The sequence below is a fragment of the Ipomoea nil genome, unplaced genomic scaffold (assembly GCF_001879475.1).
Source record: "Ipomoea nil cultivar Tokyo-kokei standard unplaced genomic scaffold, Asagao_1.1 scaffold0943, whole genome shotgun sequence".
Classification (NCBI taxonomy): domain Eukaryota; kingdom Viridiplantae; phylum Streptophyta; class Magnoliopsida; order Solanales; family Convolvulaceae; genus Ipomoea; species Ipomoea nil.
Window position 1 is genome coordinate 229,665 of NW_017617371.1, and position 20,538 is coordinate 250,202.

The following is a 20,538-nucleotide window of genomic DNA, read 5'->3' on the forward strand; positions in this document are numbered from 1 at the left end:
AATTAAAAAGTAAGAGTCAAATTTATAACCTTGTAATTATTTGGAGTTGTGTCTAAGATGTAAAGTGATTACTAAATCAATAATTTGACTAATTTAATTAAAATCATCTCATATTATAAAGTTAAGAGATAGCTTCCATTAAAAATTGAACTTATAATTTTGTAATTATCCTGACCAATTTAGTGAGATTACCCAACCAAAAACATGTTATTGTTATTGTTAATACGCAACTAGATAGACAAGCACTGCCAAATTTCAACATCACCTTTCTTCGGTAGTTGTTGACAAGTGTCTGTGCTGACTCTTGCATTGTTTGTCTTTGTTGGTATAACAGTGCACGTGTCACCCTCCGTTTAACCCACTCCACTATTGAGTCCTTATCATCTCCCATTCTGCAATGGTAGTAATCACCACCATCCAAAATGCAATCGGAAGCGACCCAACCGCCGGCGCCGGCGCCCCCCAACTTCTGGGGCGACATGCCGGAGGAGGAGTACTACGCCTCCCAAGGTGTGCGCCACACCCACTCATATTTCGACACCCCTAACGGAACCATCTTCACGCAGTCGTTTCGTCCCCTGGACGACAGCCAACCGGCGAAGGCCACTGTTTTCATGACCCACGGCTACGGCACTGACTCCGGCTGGCTTTTCCAGAGGATATGCATAAGTGTTGCAACGTGGGGGTACCACGTCTTTGCCGCCGACCTCCTCGGCCACGGCCGCTCCGGAGGCATCCGCGGGTACATCGGGGACATGGACAAAGTGGCAGCCACGTCGCTGTGCTTCTTCGAGAGCGTGAGGTATAGTGAAGAGTACAAGCACTTGCCGGCCTTCTTGTTCGGGGAGTCCATGGGCGGGCTGATCACCACGCTCATGTACCTCCAGTCAGAGCCCGGAACCTGGACCGGCCTCATCTTATCGTCTCCACTTCTCGTCATCCCTGAGAACAGGAAGCCCTCGAAGGTGCTCCTGTTCATGTACGGCCTGCTGTTCGGGCAGGCCGATACATGGGCAGCAATGCCAAACGAGGAAGCTGTCGGGAACTCCATTAGAGACCTTGAGAAGCTTAAAATCATGGCTAGAAATCCAAGGAAGTACGTAGGAAAGCCGAGGGTCGGAACCATGAGGGAAATAGCCAATAAAACCGAGTACATTCAGAAAAACTTCGACAAGATCACCGTACCGTTTCTGGTTGCACATGGTACAGCCGACGGGGTGGCATCTCCTGCCGGAGCAGAAATGCTGTACGAGAAGGCAAGGAGTGAGGACAAGACCCTGAAGCTGTACGAAGGACTGTATCACTCCTTGATCCAAGGCGAGCCCGATGAGGATGCCAATCGAGTTTTGGCTGATGTCAAGGAATGGATTGATGAAAGAGCAGCCAAATATGGACCAAAACATAATGCATAATGCTAAGGGTGACAAAGAATCAGTTGTATCAGCTGTTTCCTTTAGAACAACAAGAACTATATCCTATGTATTTTGAAATCAAATACAATAAAGCTTTTTCAAGTTAGCCAAAAATAGCACAATAGCTTATTATTGTAAACTTCAAATAACACAGATTATTGATTCCGAAATACGTGCGCAGATGCAAATAATATAGAACACACAAGAAGAGAGATGGGAGTAAAAGACTGTTATTACACTGCACAAAATACCCTACATAACTCACTAAGCCTTGGATGGCCAAGATGCTTGAGCTGACATGATTATTCCCACAATGACACCAAACAGCCCCAGTGCGCTACCAAAAATCTCAATCACCAGAATTTTGACAAAAAGTGTGGAGTTTTGTGCATCAGATAAAGCACAGCTGCTACCGATCACTCCAACGCACAGCCTTTGTTAGAAGAAGAGGAAAAATAATCAGAAACCTTGGAATAATGCAGAGGTTATGACTATAAGTCTATAACTAAAATGTAATGGGATGGTATATGATGAAATAGCAAAAATATTTTGCGACTATAACTAAAATGTAATGGGATAGTATATCATGAAAAAGGAGAAACATTTTTAGCCTACCCGCATACAAGATTGGCAAAGCCAACAATTATCCCTGAGGCAAAAATTGCATAGCCAGCTGTGAGGGACTCGTGTGCATGCATCTGGGAGGAAGGAACAGTCTCAAGCTTCGTTTGGAGAATGATAGCCACAATGACACCATATATCGCAACTGCCTCGCAAAAAATTACACTGAAAAAAGTGGAGCATAAGCACATAAGCTATAAAGCTATGCAGTGGCATTGGAAATATTACAAACTACACTCCCTTTTCTGGTATTTCCACCGTGTTGGAAATCTTTAAATTATACTCCCTTCTAAAAATGTTTCCACGGTTGAAAATCTTTAGTCAAATTCAACTAATCAATCTAGGTTTGGAAAACAGTTTTAGCCATTGCCGGCACTTCATATAATAGTTTTATAGTTAAATTACACTTTAAAAGTGAAATTTCAAACAACTTCTGGGATGAGAAATATTTGGGGTTGCATTTGAAATAGAAGTAGGAAAATTCTTTATTCCCCTCCTAAATTTCCCCTCCAATAATTTATCTCTTGATGTGGCTTCCATGAATGGGCTGACCCACCACTAATTAAAAAGAGAACTTACTCACCAATTAGATTATTGACACGTCATGAGGGATGAATTGGGAGGAGAAAAATAGGAGGGGTATATAGCATTATGACTCATAAAAGTAACATATAAGACTGGTTCATGAAGAAAGGTGGAGATATGATGTGCAGCTATAGCAGTGGCTTAGAATTGGTATTACTCATTAAAATATTAACAAGGAATCAAGGATTTGAATCCAAGCACAAATGACCAAAATGAAACGGCAGAAACTAGGATTAGATTGAACAAAGAACTAAAACAAGAATGAAAATTGAGCCATTTCAGTTTCTTTCAGTTGAATTATACAATTTGTGGTTCTTGTCTCCAATCTGTAAGTCTACTAATGTATATGGGCTTTTTTTTGGGGTGTAGCCCAGGGTTTCCACCGTCGGACACAGTCACACAATGATTAATCGCCTCAATGAATTGTAGACACCTCTATTGGGTGGGAACCTAGAGATTTAAGGCTGCTCTATACCCAAAACCAAGGATCGAACCCTTGACCTTTGGAATTGATGATGACTATAGAGAGCCTTCTATCTAGAATTCTTACAGAACAACACAATTTCCACTATTTTACCTACATCATACTTCCTAGAGAAAGAAGTATTCAGCATTGTGATTTTTATTCCATTGCTATCAGTGACAATATTCTTTTCTGTTGATTTGCAGTTTTCTGTACACTCTAAAGATAAATTAATCAAAATAGTAGTGTTAACAATTAGAGCAAAAGTTGTTCCATATGAGTGACTATCTTAGTGAAAAGGGCTACACATGAATACTGTTCATTCCTCCTGAACAGATTCCCATCAAATTAAGAATTAATATGTGATTAATTATACCAATAAAAATTAGAATAAGCTTGTAAGTTCAGTCTCCAATACATTAAGTTTAATGCGTTCTCCAAAAAGAAAAATCTAATACTTTCAAAACGAATGGTATACTGGGGGATAAAAAAAAATCCAAAAAACGAAATAGAAACCGAAACAAAAGTACCTGATGAGATTTTTGGAGGTAATGCGAGGGGCTTTGATCGCAGCGCCAATCAAACTACTTCCTGTTATATAGATCCCCCTAAATAGCAAAAATTATAAGTGAGTTAAGGTGTTGGAAACAGGAAAAACGTCAGGAAATTGAATCAATAGAGGCGAAAATAGAAGAGGATATTTACCAGGCAGCACCGAGAACTGAAACGCCGATTGAGATGGCAATTCCGATGGCGGAGAAGGTGTAGGGAGAGATCTGCGTCAGCGCTCGCGACCATGAGCTTGAATCGCCACCCATCGTGAGATCGGAAGTTCGCCAAGTATGGATTCAGATTTCAGAGATCGGTAGATAGGGGAATGGGGAAGGATGAAGATGGAGAGAGAACTTTGGGCCGGAGCGAAGTGACGCTTAACCCTTCGACTTGATTATATTTAGGTTGTTAATAAAATTGGGCTGAAGGTCCAAATATGAATTTCTGTTTGTGGAGGGCACGAATTAGCCCAATTATTGTTGGGCGGCAAATTATGCCGTGCACCAGGGCGCACAATGCATTGGGCGCCCTGGCCTAAAACGACGTCATTTTGAATTTTTCGCGTATTTGATGTTAAAAAAAATAAAAAATATCACATTTCGAATGTACAGAATTGTATAATAGAAACACAGAATTTTATATATGAAAACACATAATTTTTATAACTAAACATTCCCATGTTTTGAATGTACAGAATTGTATAATAGAAAACACATAATTTTATACTTGAAAATACATAATTTTATACCTGAAAATACATAATCTTTTTTAAAAACACAAAAATCATCTGTTTCGAATGTACAGAATTTTATACCTGAAAAACATATAATTTTATAACAGAATACAAAACGACGTCGTTTTGGGAGGCGCAAGGCACTGTATAACGATTGTTGTTGGGCTGTTCACTGTTGGCCTCTCATATTCAATATTTTTATTTAGGGAAAATGGCATTTTTTCCCCCTGTGTTATATACTTATAGCATTTTTTCCCCCTCAGTTATTCAAGTGGCTATTTTTTCCCCTAAAATGTTAAATGGACATATTTACCCTTAAAATAAATATTTTATTTATTTTTCTTCTACAACAAATTATGACCATGATTCGGTTCAAACCGAACAGACACTATAGCAACTATAGCAACTAAACTGAAATATTCCAATTACAATTTAGAATCGAAACTTGATATTTATATTTTATTAAAATCGCGAACCGAAACGGTCAGTTCATGTTCTGAACTGAAAATAAAATAAAATACATTTATTGTTGAATTTGGACTATTTTAAAAATAAAAATAAAATGTTAAAATAAAGAAGATTCAAAATCGCGATCCGGATCCGGAACCGCTGGTTCACGGTTCAGAAACAAAATTTTTTTATTCATAATTTTAATAAACTGAAATCTAAATATTGGGTTCTGGATCTAAATCATAATCGGAAACTTTCAATTCGATTGCTATAGTGTCCGGTTCAGTTCGAACCGAACCGTGGTCATCCCTACGTATAAACAATAATTTGTTGGAGAAGAAAAATAAATAAAATGTTTACTTTAAGGGTAGGAATGTCAATTTAATATATCAGGGGGGAAAATTGTCACTTTTAGAATAATTGAGGGGGCTAATGTGCTTACATAAATAACTCATGGGGAAAAAGTGCTATAAGTATATAACTCAGGGGGAAAAAGTGTCATTTTCCCTTTTATTTATATTTAGTTAAATGCTCTGTTTGGCAGAACTTAGAGTTAATCAGTGATTTGGTCCCTCAATTATTAGTGAACTGTCAATGTAGTCCCTTAATTGCTTATTTATCGATTTGGTCCCTGAAAACGATTATTTTTAGTCAATTTAGTCCCTCCGACCGTCGATTTGGTCCCCGAAAATAATTATTTTTAGTCGATTTAGTCCCTCCGGCCGTCGACAAAAGACGGCCAAAGTAACTAAATCGACTAAAAATAATTATTTTTGGGGACCAAATCGATGAATAAGCAATTGGGGGACTACATTGACAGTTCCCTAATAATTGAGAGACCAAATCATTCATTATTTAGGAGCTTATAGCTTATAGCTTATTTTAAACTATTATAAGCTATAAGCTCTGTTTGGTAATGTTTTCAAAATAAGCTCGTAACTTAAAATAAGATCTTATTTTGGAATGCTACATTAGGGCTCTGTTTGGCAAACCTAGCTGAAAAGCTATAAGATAGGAGCTGAAAGCTAAAAATGAGCTGAAAGTTGAAAAGCTATAAGCTCGGAGCTGAAAACTGAAGAGCTGTTAAACTAGCCATTATGATTGAAAGTGTTTGGTAAAATTAGCTTTTTGATAAGCTGATACATGTAAAAAGACTAAAAAGGACATCATCATAAAATTTAAATTAGTTTGTTTACATATTATAATTTAACATTTTGTCTTTAAAAAAAATTAACATTTTGAAATAAAACTATTAACATAATCATGATTTAGCATCTCATAATGAAGAACCAATATTGTTGCAAATCTCCTAATAATAATAATAATAATAATAATAATAATAATAATAATAATAATAATAATAATAATAATTGCGGTGAAAGTTGCGGATAAAAGAGAAGATAAAATAGTTTTAATTGGGAAGGGTAAATTATGTCATTTCTTTAAAATAATAAGGATAAGGATGGAAAAAAAAGTTAAGAAGCTAGGAGCTTATTTTGAAATGCTACCTAAAGTAGCGTTCCAAAATAAGCTCTTATTTTAAGTTAAGAGCTTATTTTGGGGAACATTACCAAACAGAACTTATATCTTATTAGTAGCTTAAAATAAGCTATAAGTTCTTAAATAAGCCCTGCCAAACAGAGCCCTAGGTAGCGTTTCAAAATAAGCTAGTAGCTTCCTAACTTTTTTTTTTTCTTCATATTTGTCCTTATTATTTTAAAGAAATGACATCAATTATCATTCTCAATTAAAAAATTTATCTTCTCCTTATCAACTTTCACCGCAATTATTATTATTATTATTATTATTATTATTATTATTATTATGAGATGAAGGAGATTCGCAACAATATTGTTACTTCATTATGGGATGCTAGATCATGATTATAATAATAATTTTATTTTAAAATGTTAAATTTTTTTAAAGACAAAATGTTAAATTTTAATATGTAAACAAAATAATTTAAATTTTATGAAGATGTCATTTTTTGTCTTTTTACATTTATTAGCTTATCAAAAAGCTAATTTTACCAAACACTTTCAAGCATAACAGCTCTTCAGTTTTCAGCTCCTAGCTTATAATTTTTCAGCTTTCAGCTACCTTTTCATCTAGGTTTGCCAAACATAGCCAAAATGTACTCCGCATAATGCTAAGTAGGCAATTTATATCGTGCACCAGGGTGCACATTGCATTGTGTGCCCTGGTGCAAAACGACGCACTTTTTTTTTTTTTTTTTTTTTTTTTTTGTTTTTTGAAAATTCTGATTTTCCGTGTTTGTTGTTAACTTGTTAAAAAAATCATGTTTTGAAAATGTACATAATTGTATATGAGAATGTACATAATTGTATAACAGAATACACATAAACTTTTAACTGTTAAAAAAAATCACGTGTTCAAATGTACATAATTGTATAAAAAAAATATACATAATTGTATAAAATAATGTACATAATTTTATACCAGAATGTACATAATTGTATAACATAATGTACATAATTATATAACATAATACACATACACTCTGTTGCGTCGACTCCCCATACAACTTAACAAAACGACGTCGTTTTGGGAGGCGCGGGGCGCACAGTGCTATGTGCACCGTGGTGCAGGGTATAACAGTTGTGCTAAGTAGGGGTGACAATATGGATCAATTTTTTTAAACTGAATCGAACTTTGGTTCGGTAATATACCAAACAATCAAATGGTAATGAGTTCTTGTATACCGAATTGAACCTAATGGTTCAATAAAAAAATCGAACTGAACTGAATATCACTCGATTTTTTCTTTTTAATAATAATAATAAAGTAAATATATATCCCTAATTCCTAATTCCTAATCGCATACGAACACTGCTTGTCCACTCTGGCACTATATCTCGCATGTAAATCTACAATCGAACAAGTCTCACATGTTGCCTCGCCTAAGTTTATATGCTTGCATATGTATATGGACATTTCCCTCTAAGTTAAATTTAGGCGTTCAACATAATTAATGCATTCAAAAAGATTGGAACTTATTTTTTTGGTGTATGTATGTGAAGTGTGACTCTATGACACTTGAAGTGAAAATATTACATATAGAGTAGAACATTGTTGTTTATGGTTATGATAATGTGCTACTCATTTTGGTGATTTCATTTTTCATTCTATTTCAGTTATTTCTGATTTTGCTAACTGATTTGGATATGAACAAAAAAAAATGTTATACTATATAAATAACCTATAAAAGTACTCTGACTTCGCCCACTTGGGTTCTCCAAATAATATTTTTTAAAAAATATTATAATATCATTAAATGAGCTTGATTGAATTCAATGGATGTAGCATGAATTTTGATCCTCAATTAGTAGGCAAAATAGATAACTAATTAATTATTTATGGTATAACACTATTACATGTTGAGAATTGAGATTTCTAAATCGAACCGAACCAATTATTATTATTGTTGTTGTTGTTACATATATCAATGTAAATGGTAATTTTGTCTTTTGAATGTTTATTGCATTGATATTCTTTAATTAATCCAACCAAGCGCTCGAATGCATTTTTTAAATCTATTCCTGATCTATTTTATTTTCGATAGAATAGAATTTATTTTCTTTCAAAATTCATTATGTGAACCATACAAGTTGTAAAAGCCACGAGAGTAAAAATTGGCTCAAGACATTGGTCTAGTGAGAAACGTTGTCACTTCAAATTTACTTCCAGTAGACCAGTAATAAGGTAATGTCTCAAGTTATGCTACGAATATTAGAGATTTAAGTTTAAATTAAACTTCTTGTATTTAGAAATATATAATTTGGTATTGAATGTTGAAACTAGATTTACTCCATTTTATTTCGTCATAATAAATCTAGGGAAAATTGCACTTTTTCTCCATTTGTTATATACTTATAGCATTTTTTTCCCCCTAAATTATTTAAGTGGTCGTTTCCCCCCCCTGATATATTAAATGGACATATTTACCCTTAAAATAAATATTTCATTTATTTTTCTTCTCCAACAAGTTATAACCACGATTTGAAAAAATAAAATACATTAAGTGTTGAATTTAGAATATTTTAAAAATAAAAAAATAAAATTTTAAAAGAAAGTTTGAACCAACCGTTCAAATTGGATTCAAAATCGTGAACCCAAATATTATCAGGGGGAAAACCCGCCACTTCTATAATAATTGAGGGGACAAATGTGAATGCATGAATAACTCAGGGGAGAAAAGTGCTATAAGTATATAACACAGGGGGAAAAAATGCCATTTTCCCTAAGGTGAGTTCATGAATTTTATGGGGCACATGGTACGAGTATAACTAATAAGGTGATGTCTCAAGTCATGCCATAAATATTAAAGATTTAGGTTTAAATTAAACTTTTCGTATTCATAAAATGTATAATTTGGTGTTGAATGTTGAAACTAGATTTACTCCATTTTATTTCGTTATGAATCTAAGGTGAGTTAGTTCATGAATTTTATGGGGCACATGGTACGAGTATAATTTATCGAAGTTAGAAAATATGTGTTACTCTTCAAAAAAAAAAAAAAAAAAGAAAAAAAAGAAGAAGAAAATATGTGTTACTAAAAAAAAAAAGGTATATGAATGAGATAGTAAAGTGGATGCGAGAGCGATAGGTTGGGTTGCGGTGGTGGTAGGCGGATTCACGTGGTTTTCGCAGGTCCTCGGAAAGGCGTCCATGTCGTGGGGGACCAATTCCAATACACACTATGCTGCTCGTGTTCAGCAAACCAACGATACAAATTTCTCTTGAGCATGTGCCATGGCGGTTAAAGATATTTTGGAGCCTCTTGCCCCACTGGCCCAAAATAAAGTATGATATTTTGCGATAAAGAGAAATGATAGTTTTGGCAAAACTTCAATTTTATTCAATTAATGTATGATTAAAGTAAGTATATTTTACATATGATTGATTGATTGATAAATATTTCATAGATGATCTGATACCGTTAATGAAGATTTGTGTGTGTTTGTGAGAAAAAAAATGGTGCATGGCAGCACGTTCATGGAAGCTTATGAGATGTGTAGTTTGCTTCATTTCAAGTCAACAATGGCAACGTATATCTGATAAAAGTTGGGCGTTATTGGTGCACACAACACGCTTTTTTTTTTTTCCTCTTCTAACTTGCAAAACAAAAATCCAACAAAATATTCACCGAGTTTAGTGTAATTGGTTCATCGTTTGACTTAAAGGTAATGACTGAAAACCGTAATTTGGGGTTTGAATCTTACTTTGAAATATATATTGGATAACGGCCCAATAATTATGGAAGGTCTGGATTGGACCATTGTGCAAACCAATAGTTATGCTGTGCAACCGAATGTACCATGCGCATGGTGCATACGGTTCAAAACGACGTCGTTTTGATTAAAAACGCGCGTCCCACTTAAAAAAAAAAATCAGGTTCGACTCTCAGCAATGGCATTATTGTGGATATATAGTTATGAAATTGTGGATATATAGTTATGAAATTGTGGATATATAGTTATGAAATTGTGGATATATAGTTATGAAATTGTGATTATATAGTTATGAATTTATGGATATTTAGTTCATTCATTGTGGATATTTAGTTCAATCATATATTGTGGATATTTAGTTCATTCATTGTGGATTTTTACTTCATTCATTCATTCATTGTGGATTTTTACTTCATTCATTCACTGTGGATATATAGTTATGAAATTGTGGATATATAGTTATGAAATTGTGGTTATATAGTTATGAATTTCTGGATATATAAAAATGCTATTGCCGGGAATCGAACCTGATTTATTCTTTAAGTGGGACGCGCGTTTTTTTAACCCAAACGGCGCCGTTTTGCAACCGTATGCACCTTGCAAGGTGCATTCGGTTGCACAGCATAATTTGCGTTGTGCAAACATGAAGATTAGAATTTGATCAGTGCGCTGATTACACAGCTTGCGATTTATCTCCGCAATAGCTCTAGGGGTGAGGTCCTATGAATTTAAAATTAGTCCAACAAAACTATAATCACCTAAGTTAAAAAATAATAATAACAAAATAAAACAAAAAAAAAACTTAATTAATGATACTCTATCTTTTCGTCATTTCGATGGCAAAAAATAAATAAATATTAATAAATTTTGGCCAAATACTTTATATTCAGATGATATGTAGTAATTTTGAGATCGAGTCTTAATGAAAGCTTTGTTGACTCTTTATGCTTCATTATATTGAAAAAATATATTTGAACAGATACTAGAATGCATTCAAATAATAAATTTTGGCTACCAAACGCGCCCACACCTACTCTTATTTTGGTCGAAGAATAAAAAATTCAATTTATTGGTAGGTTTCAGATTTATAATTATATAATGGGAAAATGGCACTTTTTCCCCCTGAGTTATATACTTATAGCACTTTTCCCCCCTTAATTATTTAAGTGGCTGTTTTCCCCCCTAAAATGTTAAATGGACATATTTACCCTTAAAATAAATATTTTATTTATTTTTCTTCTCCAACAAATTATGACCATAATTTGGTTTAAACCAAATAAACACTATAGCAACCAAACCGAAATATTTCAATTACAATTTAGAATCGAAACTTGATATTTAGAGTTTATTAAAACCCCGGAACGGACGGTTCATGTTCCGAACTGAAAAAATAAAATACATTTATTGTTGAATTTAGACTATTTTTAAAATAAAAATAAAATTTTAAAATAAAAACGGTTCAAAATCGCGAATCGGGTCCGGAACCGCCAGTTCACGGTTCAGGATCCAATTTTTTTTATTCATAATTTTAATAAATTGAAATCCAAATATTGGGTTCTAGATCTGAATCATAACCAGAAACTTTTAATTTGATTGCTATAGTGTCCGATTCACTTCGAACCGAATCGTAGTCATCCTTACGTATACGCAATAATTTGTTGGAGAAATAAAATAAATAAAATGTTTATTTTAAGGGTATAAATGTCAATTTAATATATTAGGGGGAAAAACAACCACTTTTAGAATAATTTAAGGGGTTAATGTGCTTACCTAAATAATTGAGGGGGAAAAAGTGCTATAAGTATATAACTCAGGGGAAAAAGTGCCATTTTCCCTTATATAATTCTATTATGTGATTCTGTCCCCAATAATGAATTTGATACGATACCAGGACGGAGGCTATCCACCGTACAGTCATATATTTTATTTGACAAATACAGGCATCGTTGTATACTTTAATAAATTTCCTATTTCATAAAATATTTTGAATTGATAAATAGTCTTATTAAATAAATAAATAAATAATTCTATTTATCTCCACTCAAAAAAAAATAAATTATTAATTATTTAATAAAAAAACAAATTTTATTAGCTAAGTCACAAAACAAATTTTACTTACACATATTCAAGTAATTATGTAATAATTACTTAATTACAAACTTGTTCTTAACTCAAATCATATTCTTAATATTTGACTTTAGGAAAGTAACACGTGTATTGTGTATATTATATATAATAATAATGATGTATATAGGTATGTTTGTAAGTAATAACATTACTTAGTTACTAATTAAAAAATAATAATGATTTTAAATTTTAGCAACAAGGCAGTAAATTATATGGAGTAGAAATATAGAATAGATATTTTATTTGATTTTTGGTTAATTGTTATTTTTGTCAGTCTACTTTTGTCCCGTTGTGCCTCCCCCGTTATTCCAGAGCAGGGTTTGGTAGCGAGGAGGAGTATATATTGATTTTGTATACCGTATTCACAAGACCTCAACCTCCCGGATCCGCAGCCTTATCCCTCCCTCTCCTTCTCCGTTTCATCCGCTTTCTCTCATCTTCCGTCTCGTGAAGTAAAGGTCAAATCTTGGGGATTTCTTGGTGTGTTATCGAGACAGGGAGGGAAAGAGAGAGGGAGCGGGAAATACAGAGAGAGCTTGTGAAGAAATGGATACCATCTTACAAACTAGAGGGCTTCTATCTTTGCCTTCGAAGCCCAGAATCAGAGCTTCCTATCCAGTGCCTCAGGGGGGACTAAGGCACAGATTTAATGGTGCGAATGGTTTGAAAGCAAAACCGTTTGATGGGTTGTCTCTTTCGGCCGGTGGGTTGCCGAAATTGGAAGCTTTTGTTGGAAAGCCTTCGTTGGTTGCTCAAAGGGGGAGATGTTTCCCCGTCTGCAGGGCCGAGGCGGCGGCGGCGGAGGATGGGCAGCCGTTGTTAGGGGGAGAAGCGGCGTCGGAGTCGCCTAAGTTTATGGGCGTCGATGTTGCCACCCTGAAGAAAATCATCCCCCTCGGGCTCATGTTCTTTTGTATCTTGTTCAATTATACAATCCTGAGAGACACCAAAGATGTGTTGGTGGTCACGGCTAAAGGGTCGAGCGCCGAGATTATTCCTTTCTTGAAAACTTGGGTGAATTTGCCCATGGCAATAGGGTTCATGATTTTATACACAAAATTAGCTAATGTGTTGTCCAAGGAGGCTCTTTTCTATACTGTTATTCTGCCCTTCATCGCTTTCTTTGGGGCTTTTGGGTTCGTTTTGTACCCCCTCAGCAACTATTTCCACCCCACAGCTCTTGCTGATAAGCTTCTAAACATCCTGGGTCCGAGGTTCCTTGGCCCAATTGCAATTCTGAGGATCTGGAGTTTCTGCTTGTTCTATGTCATGGCTGAGCTTTGGGGAAGTGTGGTGGTTTCAGTCCTGTTTTGGGGGTTTGCTAATCAGGTAATGCTTTCCCAGTATCTTATTAGTTATGGGTTTTAATCTATAGATGCATGTATGCTTTAATATATATAAATTCTTCTCCTAGTCCTATACTAGGAAGCATAAATAGGGTATAGCTCAATTCTTTGTTTATATGATTCTTGATTTATCTGGGGTGATCAAATGTTATGCTGTAGAAGTGATTTATCTTGTTAGATTTTGATGTTTATTATGACAACATAGTGGTGTAGTGGATTCTGCAGCCATTCATTGATCTAATATGTAACTTTCACCTGAAAGTGATCTTAAATCAAGTCGAAAGCCTTGTTTCGACCAGTTTTGGTATTCTGAAAAACCTTTGTTGCTATTTCCGACCACTTTTTGCTTTCAACTTGATTTAAAATCACTTTCAGGTGGTTGGAAATTCCATAATTTCCAGTAGTGCTTTGCTTGATTGCTTGTGAAATTTTGGTTGTTTCAAACTGCTTAGTAAACTGGGTTACGTGATGCATTATATCTTTTCGGTTCATGTTTTAAGCATGAAACTTTCATTGATCTAATAGGCCGCTTGTTCCTCTATGTATTCTATGACCATGCCTCCGACTTTTGTACAATTGACCCTTGACTGTTTTGATCACTTTGTTACAGATAACCACGGTTGATGAGGCTAAAAAATTCTATCCTTTGTTTGGACTTGGTGCGAATGTTGCTCTTATTTTCTCTGGCCGTACAGTGAAGTACTTCTCGAATTTGAGAAAAAGTTTGGGTCCTGGAGTTGATGGTTGGGCCATATCCTTGAAAGGAATGATGACTATTGTGGTTCTTATGGGGCTTGCTATTTGCTCTATTTATTGGTGGGTGAATCATAATGTTTCTCTCCCTACCCGTAGTCAAAAGAAGAAGGTAACCAATCGAAACTGTTCTGCTTAGGATCATTTTTTTAAAAATGATTTTTAGGTGTTTTTACTACTCTACTGACTATTTTAACTCTTTTGCAGGAGAAGCCTAATATGGGAACAATGGAGAGCTTGAAGTTCTTGGCGTCTTCAAAATATATTAGGAATCTTGCCACATTGGTGGTGGCATATGGTATAAGCATCAACCTTGTTGAGGTTACATGGAAATCGAAGCTCAAAGCTCAGGTAACTGTTTAGAAACTAGAAAGACCTTGTGTTTTGATGTTGTTTTGTTTATTACTTTATTCCCCGTCCCATTTTTGAACTAGTTTTCTCATTCGTGCACATATTTTTGCAGTTCCCAAGCCCGAATGAGTATTCATCTTTCATGGGCGATTTCTCAACTGCCACCGGAATTGCAACTTTTACAATGATGTTGCTAAGCCAATGGGTGTTTGACAAGTATGGTTGGGGAGTAGCAGCAAAGATAACGCCAACCGTCTTGCTCCTTACTGGAGTTGGCTTCTTTTCCCTTATTTTGTTCGGTGCCCCCCTCGCACCTACTCTTGCAACGTTCGGGATGACTCCTCTTCTAGCGGCAGTTTATGTGGGCGCGATGCAGAACATTTTCAGTAAGAGTGCAAAATACAGCTTATTTGATCCATGCAAGGAAATGGCATACATTCCCTTAGATGAGGACACCAAGGTTCGACACCCCCCACCCAAATTTGAACCTATGATATAGTTTCTTTATATCATTTTTCGAAATGTTTTCTCAATGTTTGTAAATTGTTGTGTCATCAGGTGAAAGGCAAAGCCGCGATTGATGTAGTTTGCAATCCATTGGGGAAGTCCGGTGGAGCTTTGATACAGCAATTCATGATATTAACATTTGGTTCGCTTGCCAACTCGACTCCTTACCTCGGAGGCGTTCTCTTGGTTATCGTTCTCGCATGGTTGTCAGCGGCTAAGTCTTTGGATGTTCAGTTCACTGCTTTGCGACGAGAAGAAGAGCTCGAGAAGGAGATGGAGAGGGCAGCCGCCCTGAAAATCCCCGTCGTGTCTGAAGGTGGAAATGGTTCAGCGTCATCAGTGAACCCCATCGAAGGCGGCATCGAAGGCGGCGCTTCTGCTGAACCCTACCCCCGCCCCCGGAACGTGTGATGATGATTGATACCGATACCCCTTAGGCTCTTACATATCTTCCCGAATAATCGGAAGTTGTTAGGTGCAACAATTTGGAGAAGTTATTGAATGTTGTTTTGTCATAGGAATTTGTTATTATGATCAGTAGAAATAATCTGTAGTATAAAATCAGGCTTTGCACTGATTAAATTTTTCTCTAATATATATTTTAAGTCAAAGTTGTTTTCCCCTTCTTGCTGCATTATTGGTCCACTCACAACAAGCTGTTATTGCATCACACATTATGAAACAATACAACACAAAAATCAAGCCAAAAAGAATGTATGTATAGATAGATGAATTTGGTTTATATCTTCATTGCTTTGACAATTGTTTTGAAGGATGATTTGATGAAGCTTTTCTTGGCTGCTACTCCCTCTTCATCTTCTGTATCATCATAGTCTCCGGTCACCAATGGCTTCTTCCCCATGCAATCGACTCTCTTCTTCATGCCACTGAAGATCAGAGATGGAGAAGATGGAATGCGCCTAAATCCCCTTGCACTTTCCGACCTGGTCAGTTTTCTTTCCTTCACCGTTTTTTCACTTGTGTCAAAACTATCCGAATGTCTAACTGTTTTGCAGGTGGCATCCACGCTTTTTCTGGGCTGCAGTCTGTATGGAGGAGGATTCCGGGTGGGAGTGTTCTTGGCTTTCACCACCATAGCTGTTTCTTCCTGTTTCTCTTCGTTTTTTTCGTTCTCTTTGTCTGAGACTACCTGGTTCTTTGCCTCCTGCAAGTCTTTCACAGCTTCTTCTACATCATCCGAGCTTTCCAACAGCAAATGAAGCCATTTTTCAATGTTTCCTTTCCCACGTTGCTTTCTACTCTCTTCATCCTCCTCCTCTATTTCCGGTTCATGAAAAACTGGGAACTCGAGGTTGACAGATATCCCCTCCAGAAGTTTTTTCTCGCCCTCCTGGTTTTCATTCTCTACATCCACTGCATTTGTTCCGTGTTTCTCAAGTTGTTCCGGGATAATTTCATTCACGGGTTCTTGCTCTTGCTCTTCTTCGATGGCTGATAGTTCTGCTTCTGATGCTTTCTGTTCTTCCTCCAAGAACACTCTCAATTGCTTATGAATTTGGTCGCTCGAGTCTCTGTCTGGTAAATATAACACCAGCTTTCCATCTTTTTCTTGCGAATCCAGAGAAGTATTATTATCATTATCTTCAACTAGGAGATCCATTCTTGATCTTTTTCTTCTCTGCTCAAATTCCGGTTTAACTTGTAGCTCTAGCTCGTCTCTCTGCTTATATTTCTGGTACAATTCTTTCTCTGCAGAATCACAGATTGCTCTTTGAGCTTCAAGCCTTGCCATAAGTGCATTACTTGCAGCCAGATTCAATCTCACTTGTTCTTTATACACAACACTCCTGCAAACAGAGAAACAATCGCAGAAATTCCAATAAATTCCTTCGATCCATCACGAGAAATTATTTTATATCTTTACGAGTTTAACAATGGATCTTACTGATGCATGGCGTCTCGAATCATCTTCTCCAGCATTGCTCTATGTGAGGACTGTGCCTCGGCTAGCTTGCGACACTTCTCAGCACGCCGCCTTTTCTTGATCAGAATCGACTCCAAATCTTGGATGCTCACTTTCTCCTCCTCGGCTTTCTGCTTCAGATCACTCACTTCATCGTCTAATTTCTGTATTTCTCCCTGCATCTTTGCTGCTTCTTCGCGCTGTTTCAAAGAATTTCGGGCAATCACAATGGCCTGGTATGGATTGCTTACCATGTCAGGATCTTCATTTTCTTTCAGTTTCTTGGAAGCTGCTGCCACACAAAGAGTCATTGCTAAGCACATAAGCATTATATTCAGCTCAATCATAAGCTTTGCTTTCGAAGAAGTGTCTACCACTACGTCAAAAGCTATAAAAACTATATAACTAGTAGTGAGCGTTTATTAATTAGTACTACGCCAAAAGCTATATAGTTAGTAATAAATGCGCAACTTTATTCCCTTATACCGTCACATTTTCGAGAGGCAGGGTGCTGGACTTAGCATTTTAGGTCTCTGCCCAACAGCTAAATAACTAGTAGTGAGCGCTTACCACTACGCCAAAAGCTATATAGTTAGTAGCAAATGCACAACTTTATTCCCTTACCCCGCTACATTTTCGAGAAGCAGGATGCTGGAATTGCCTTTCAGGCCTCTCCTGGAATCACTCAACAATCCCCTAGCCACCTAACGTTAGACTTGACCTTTCGTTGGCCTTTGTCCAACAATTCGCGCTTACCACTATGTCAAAAGCTATATAGTGAGTAGCGAAGACGTAACTTTATTTTCTTATACCGTTACATTGGCATGGTGTTGGACTTAGCCTTTAGGCCTCTGCCAGACAATCCCTTAGCCACCTAGTGTTGGACTTGACCCTTCACCGGCCTCTGCCCAACAGTAGCAAATGCACAACTTTATTTCCTTATACCGCTACATTTTTGCCTTTCAGGCCTCTCCTGGAATCGCCCAACAATTCCCTAGCCATCTAACATTGGACTTGACCTTCCACTGGCCTTTGTCCAACAATTCGCACTTACCACTATGTCAAAAGCTATATAGTGAGTAGCGAAGACGTAACTTTATTTTCTTATACTATTACATTGGCATGGTGTTGGACTTAGCCTTTAGGCCTCTGCCAGGCAATCCCTTAGCCACCCCTAGTGGACTTGACCCTTCACCGGCCTCTGCCCAACAATATGCCCCTACACCTGACATCTTCCACTTGTTAGGATCAAGTGTTTAAAATTACGCCAGTGACGAATACACAACTTTATTTTCTTATACTGTCATATTTTCAAGAAGCATGGTGCTAGACATGCCCGTTTAGGCCTCCGCCCAACAATTCTCTAGTCACCTAGTATTGAACTTGTTAGGATCAAGTGTTTAAAATTATGCCAGTGACGAATACACAACTTTATTTTCTTATACTGTCATATTTTCAAGAAGCATGGTGCTAGACATGCCCGTTTAGGTCTCCGCCCAACAATTCTCTAGTCACCTAGTATTGAACTTGCCCCTTCACCGACCTCTACCCAACAATTTGAAACTAACCTATTATAGGGGTGCTTGATCTTGGCCTTCTGTTGATGTCCAAAGACTTGAGAGCTGAATCATAAGATTCCCTCCTGCTGAGAACAACAGCAGCTGGAGCAAGGCCTATCTTCTTTTTCGATTCCATATAATGTTGAGGGAAAACATGGGAATCTACTGTCTGAGATTCATTCAACTCTTCATTTTCCCCTTCTGGAAACAGCCATGAAAATCCCCTGTGCCTGAACAACAACAAAAGCCTCTCATCAAAACCATCTTCTTCTCCATGCATTTGCTTCAGAAAACATGAGCAGAACAAACAGCTCACCTGAAATCCGAATTCGTCGAGGCAAAGATGGATAAAAACTGGTTTATGGATAAGCCAACTTGAAGATCCCACCATGGTATGAGAAATTCTAGCTGGTTATGCTTTTTCTTGCAAACTTGCCACTGTAAAATTCTTAGATTACTTGGAACAGTTAAACCCCCTCCTGCATATTACCCACAAAACAGCCATGAAATCACAGAATGTTCTAACTTCAGACTCAAACATAGAACCCAAAAAGCAGTGTAGCTTACTTGAACAAGGAAACCAATGATCAATATGCCATGCCAGGGGTGAAGCTGAATCAGCATGATAGTACACAACATTTCCATATGGATCTACCCGAAATTTTTCAGGATCAAAGCCTGCATTCCTGCAATTTTACAGTAAGAAAAAAACCCATTGATCAAACTTCATCTGAAAACTCCAAACATGAAAAACAGGGAGTAAAAATTCAATCTTTTTTTTTTTTTTTTTTTTTTTTTTTTTTCCGGGTGACGAGAGAAACCCGAGCCACTGCCCGAGGGCGTGCCCTTAGTAAAAATTTAATCTTTTTTTTGGGTGATGAGAGAAATTCATAGTGAGGACGTGCATTGAGTAAAAAATTCAATTTTTTTTGTTGGATGATGAGAAAAATCGCAGTCATTGCCTAAGGACGGGTAAAATTTAAATCTTTGCATACCCAAGATGGTTGAGTTGCTTCCACAGGAGACTGACAAAAATCTTAGCCTTTGCTGTGGGTTTGGCATTCGGATCAATGATGGGAAACATCTCATCCAATTCCTTTGATCTCAAAACCTGGGAAAATCCGAAATGATCAAGATTTCATAACCATGGCAGCTAATAGAATCATAGAAACTGCAGAAAGCTAGCGGAGAAGTGTTTTGATTACCTCTTGGGGAGGCAGGGCGTAAGGAATGAAAGTGAAAGGAGGGGCGCGGCTGTAAGGGCTAAAGCTTCTGTCTTTACACAGCAAAGCAAACGCTTTCGGGTAGCCGAGGTTGTCGTCGACCGCCATCTCATCCGCCGTAAAAACGAAATCTCCGGCCGCCATTGTTGTCAGTAGCTAGAGTTCACAGAATTTCTGACACAGAACAAGCAGTGGTACTGGTTTTGATGATATGGAAGAGAAGACTAACGGTCGAGTGTCTTTTTAATTTTAATTTTGTTTTTTTTTGGGTGTTTTTATTCTCTGTTTCAAAAAGTTCAAAACAACATGCAACGGCTAGATCACCTTACCTAACGTTGCCAGTAGGATAAAAGACTTATGCACGTGAAAGGACGAAACTACCCTTACTGGGCCCAATGGGAGCCTACTGGTAATTATTATTCCCTCCATCGCATTTTACCTGTTTTACTTTTCTTTTTTTTAGTTTGTTCCAAAATAATGTCATCTTTTCAAAATTGAACATAATTATCTCTCTATATTTTCCAATTTACTATTTTGACTTTTCAAATTTCTAGAGGTAAGTACTGATGGGGAATATACCCCGGATTCAGGCTCCCCATACGCTCCGTGCTCGTGCTTGGGTCGGGGTCAAACGGTTTGGGTCCCGATCCACGCGTCAAGGTCAACCCGCCAACCCTTGA

The 20,538-nt window shown here is 36.8% G+C and overlaps 4 protein-coding genes across 6 annotated transcripts; 2 read left to right on the top strand and 2 right to left on the bottom strand.

The window, feature by feature from the left end:
• The first annotated feature begins 351 nt into the window (after positions 1-351).
• On the top strand, positions 352-1,518 carry LOC109179685 (caffeoylshikimate esterase-like). The gene has a single exon (XM_019329172.1). The coding sequence runs from the start codon at positions 423-425 to the stop codon at positions 1,410-1,412; it is 990 nt and encodes a 329-aa protein (XP_019184717.1). The 5' UTR covers positions 352-422; the 3' UTR covers positions 1,413-1,518.
• LOC109179686 (V-type proton ATPase subunit c''1) lies at positions 1,507-4,019 on the bottom strand. The gene is made up of 4 exons (XM_019329173.1): positions 3,787-4,019; positions 3,612-3,689; positions 2,028-2,198; positions 1,507-1,845 (listed from the first exon to the last, which is right to left on the bottom strand). The coding sequence occupies exons 1-4, from the start codon at positions 3,897-3,899 to the stop codon at positions 1,677-1,679; spliced, it is 531 nt and encodes a 176-aa protein (XP_019184718.1). The 5' UTR covers positions 3,900-4,019; the 3' UTR covers positions 1,507-1,676.
• An 8,722-nt stretch (positions 4,020-12,741) lies between these two features.
• On the top strand, positions 12,742-15,774 carry LOC109179683 (plastidic ATP/ADP-transporter-like). The gene is made up of 5 exons (XM_019329170.1): positions 12,742-13,524; positions 14,152-14,406; positions 14,502-14,645; positions 14,758-15,105; positions 15,204-15,774. The coding sequence occupies exons 1-5, from the start codon at positions 12,742-12,744 to the stop codon at positions 15,561-15,563; spliced, it is 1,890 nt and encodes a 629-aa protein (XP_019184715.1). The 3' UTR covers positions 15,564-15,774.
• Positions 15,775-15,790: 16 nt separating this feature from the next.
• LOC109179682 (titin homolog) lies at positions 15,791-20,111 on the bottom strand. 3 transcript variants are annotated; one of them, XM_019329168.1, is made up of 7 exons: positions 19,841-20,111; positions 19,631-19,746; positions 19,203-19,321; positions 18,952-19,114; positions 18,645-18,865; positions 17,059-17,365; positions 15,791-16,960 (listed from the first exon to the last, which is right to left on the bottom strand). In XM_019329168.1, exons 1-7 carry the CDS (start codon positions 20,000-20,002, stop codon positions 15,892-15,894), a joined length of 2,157 nt encoding a protein of 718 aa, XP_019184713.1. In that variant the 5' UTR covers positions 20,003-20,111; the 3' UTR covers positions 15,791-15,891. The 3 variants fall into 3 exon arrangements, with proteins under 3 accessions (XP_019184713.1, XP_019184712.1, XP_019184714.1); XM_019329167.1 differs by having other exon boundaries at positions 17,059-17,368; XM_019329169.1 differs by having other exon boundaries at positions 17,059-17,368; positions 19,631-19,738; positions 19,841-20,109.
• Between the last annotated feature and the right edge of the window lie 427 nt (positions 20,112-20,538).

What these genes read in the sequence shown, in the direction of transcription:
- LOC109179685 (XM_019329172.1), top strand. Translation starts at nt 423, where the DNA reads ATGCAATCGGAAGCGACCCAACCGCCGGCGCCGGCGCCCCCCAACTTC.
- LOC109179682 (XM_019329167.1), bottom strand. Translation starts at nt 20,002, where the DNA reads ATGGCGGCCGGAGATTTCGTTTTTACGGCGGATGAGATGGCGGTCGAC. An exon ending in AAGCAACTCAACCATCTTGG is followed by an intron (nt 19,322 to 19,630) that starts GTATGCAAAGAT and finishes GTAAAATTGCAG; the next exon opens with GAATGCAGGCTTTGATCCTG. An exon ending in ATCAAGCACCCCTATAATAG is followed by an intron (nt 17,369 to 18,644) that starts GTTAGTTTCAAA and finishes TTTGTGTGGCAG; the next exon opens with CAGCTTCCAAGAAACTGAAA.
- LOC109179683 (XM_019329170.1), top strand. Translation starts at nt 12,742, where the DNA reads ATGGATACCATCTTACAAACTAGAGGGCTTCTATCTTTGCCTTCGAAG. An exon ending in AATCGAAGCTCAAAGCTCAG is followed by an intron (nt 14,646 to 14,757) that starts GTAACTGTTTAG and finishes ATATTTTTGCAG; the next exon opens with TTCCCAAGCCCGAATGAGTA. An exon ending in CCTTAGATGAGGACACCAAG is followed by an intron (nt 15,106 to 15,203) that starts GTTCGACACCCC and finishes TTGTGTCATCAG; the next exon opens with GTGAAAGGCAAAGCCGCGAT.
- LOC109179686 (XM_019329173.1), bottom strand. Translation starts at nt 3,899, where the DNA reads ATGGGTGGCGATTCAAGCTCATGGTCGCGAGCGCTGACGCAGATCTCT. An exon ending in TCAGTTCTCGGTGCTGCCTG is followed by an intron (nt 3,690 to 3,786) that starts GTAAATATCCTC and finishes TTTGCTATTTAG; the next exon opens with GGGGATCTATATAACAGGAA. An exon ending in ACCTCCAAAAATCTCATCAG is followed by an intron (nt 2,199 to 3,611) that starts GTACTTTTGTTT and finishes CACTTTTTTCAG; the next exon opens with TGTAATTTTTTGCGAGGCAG.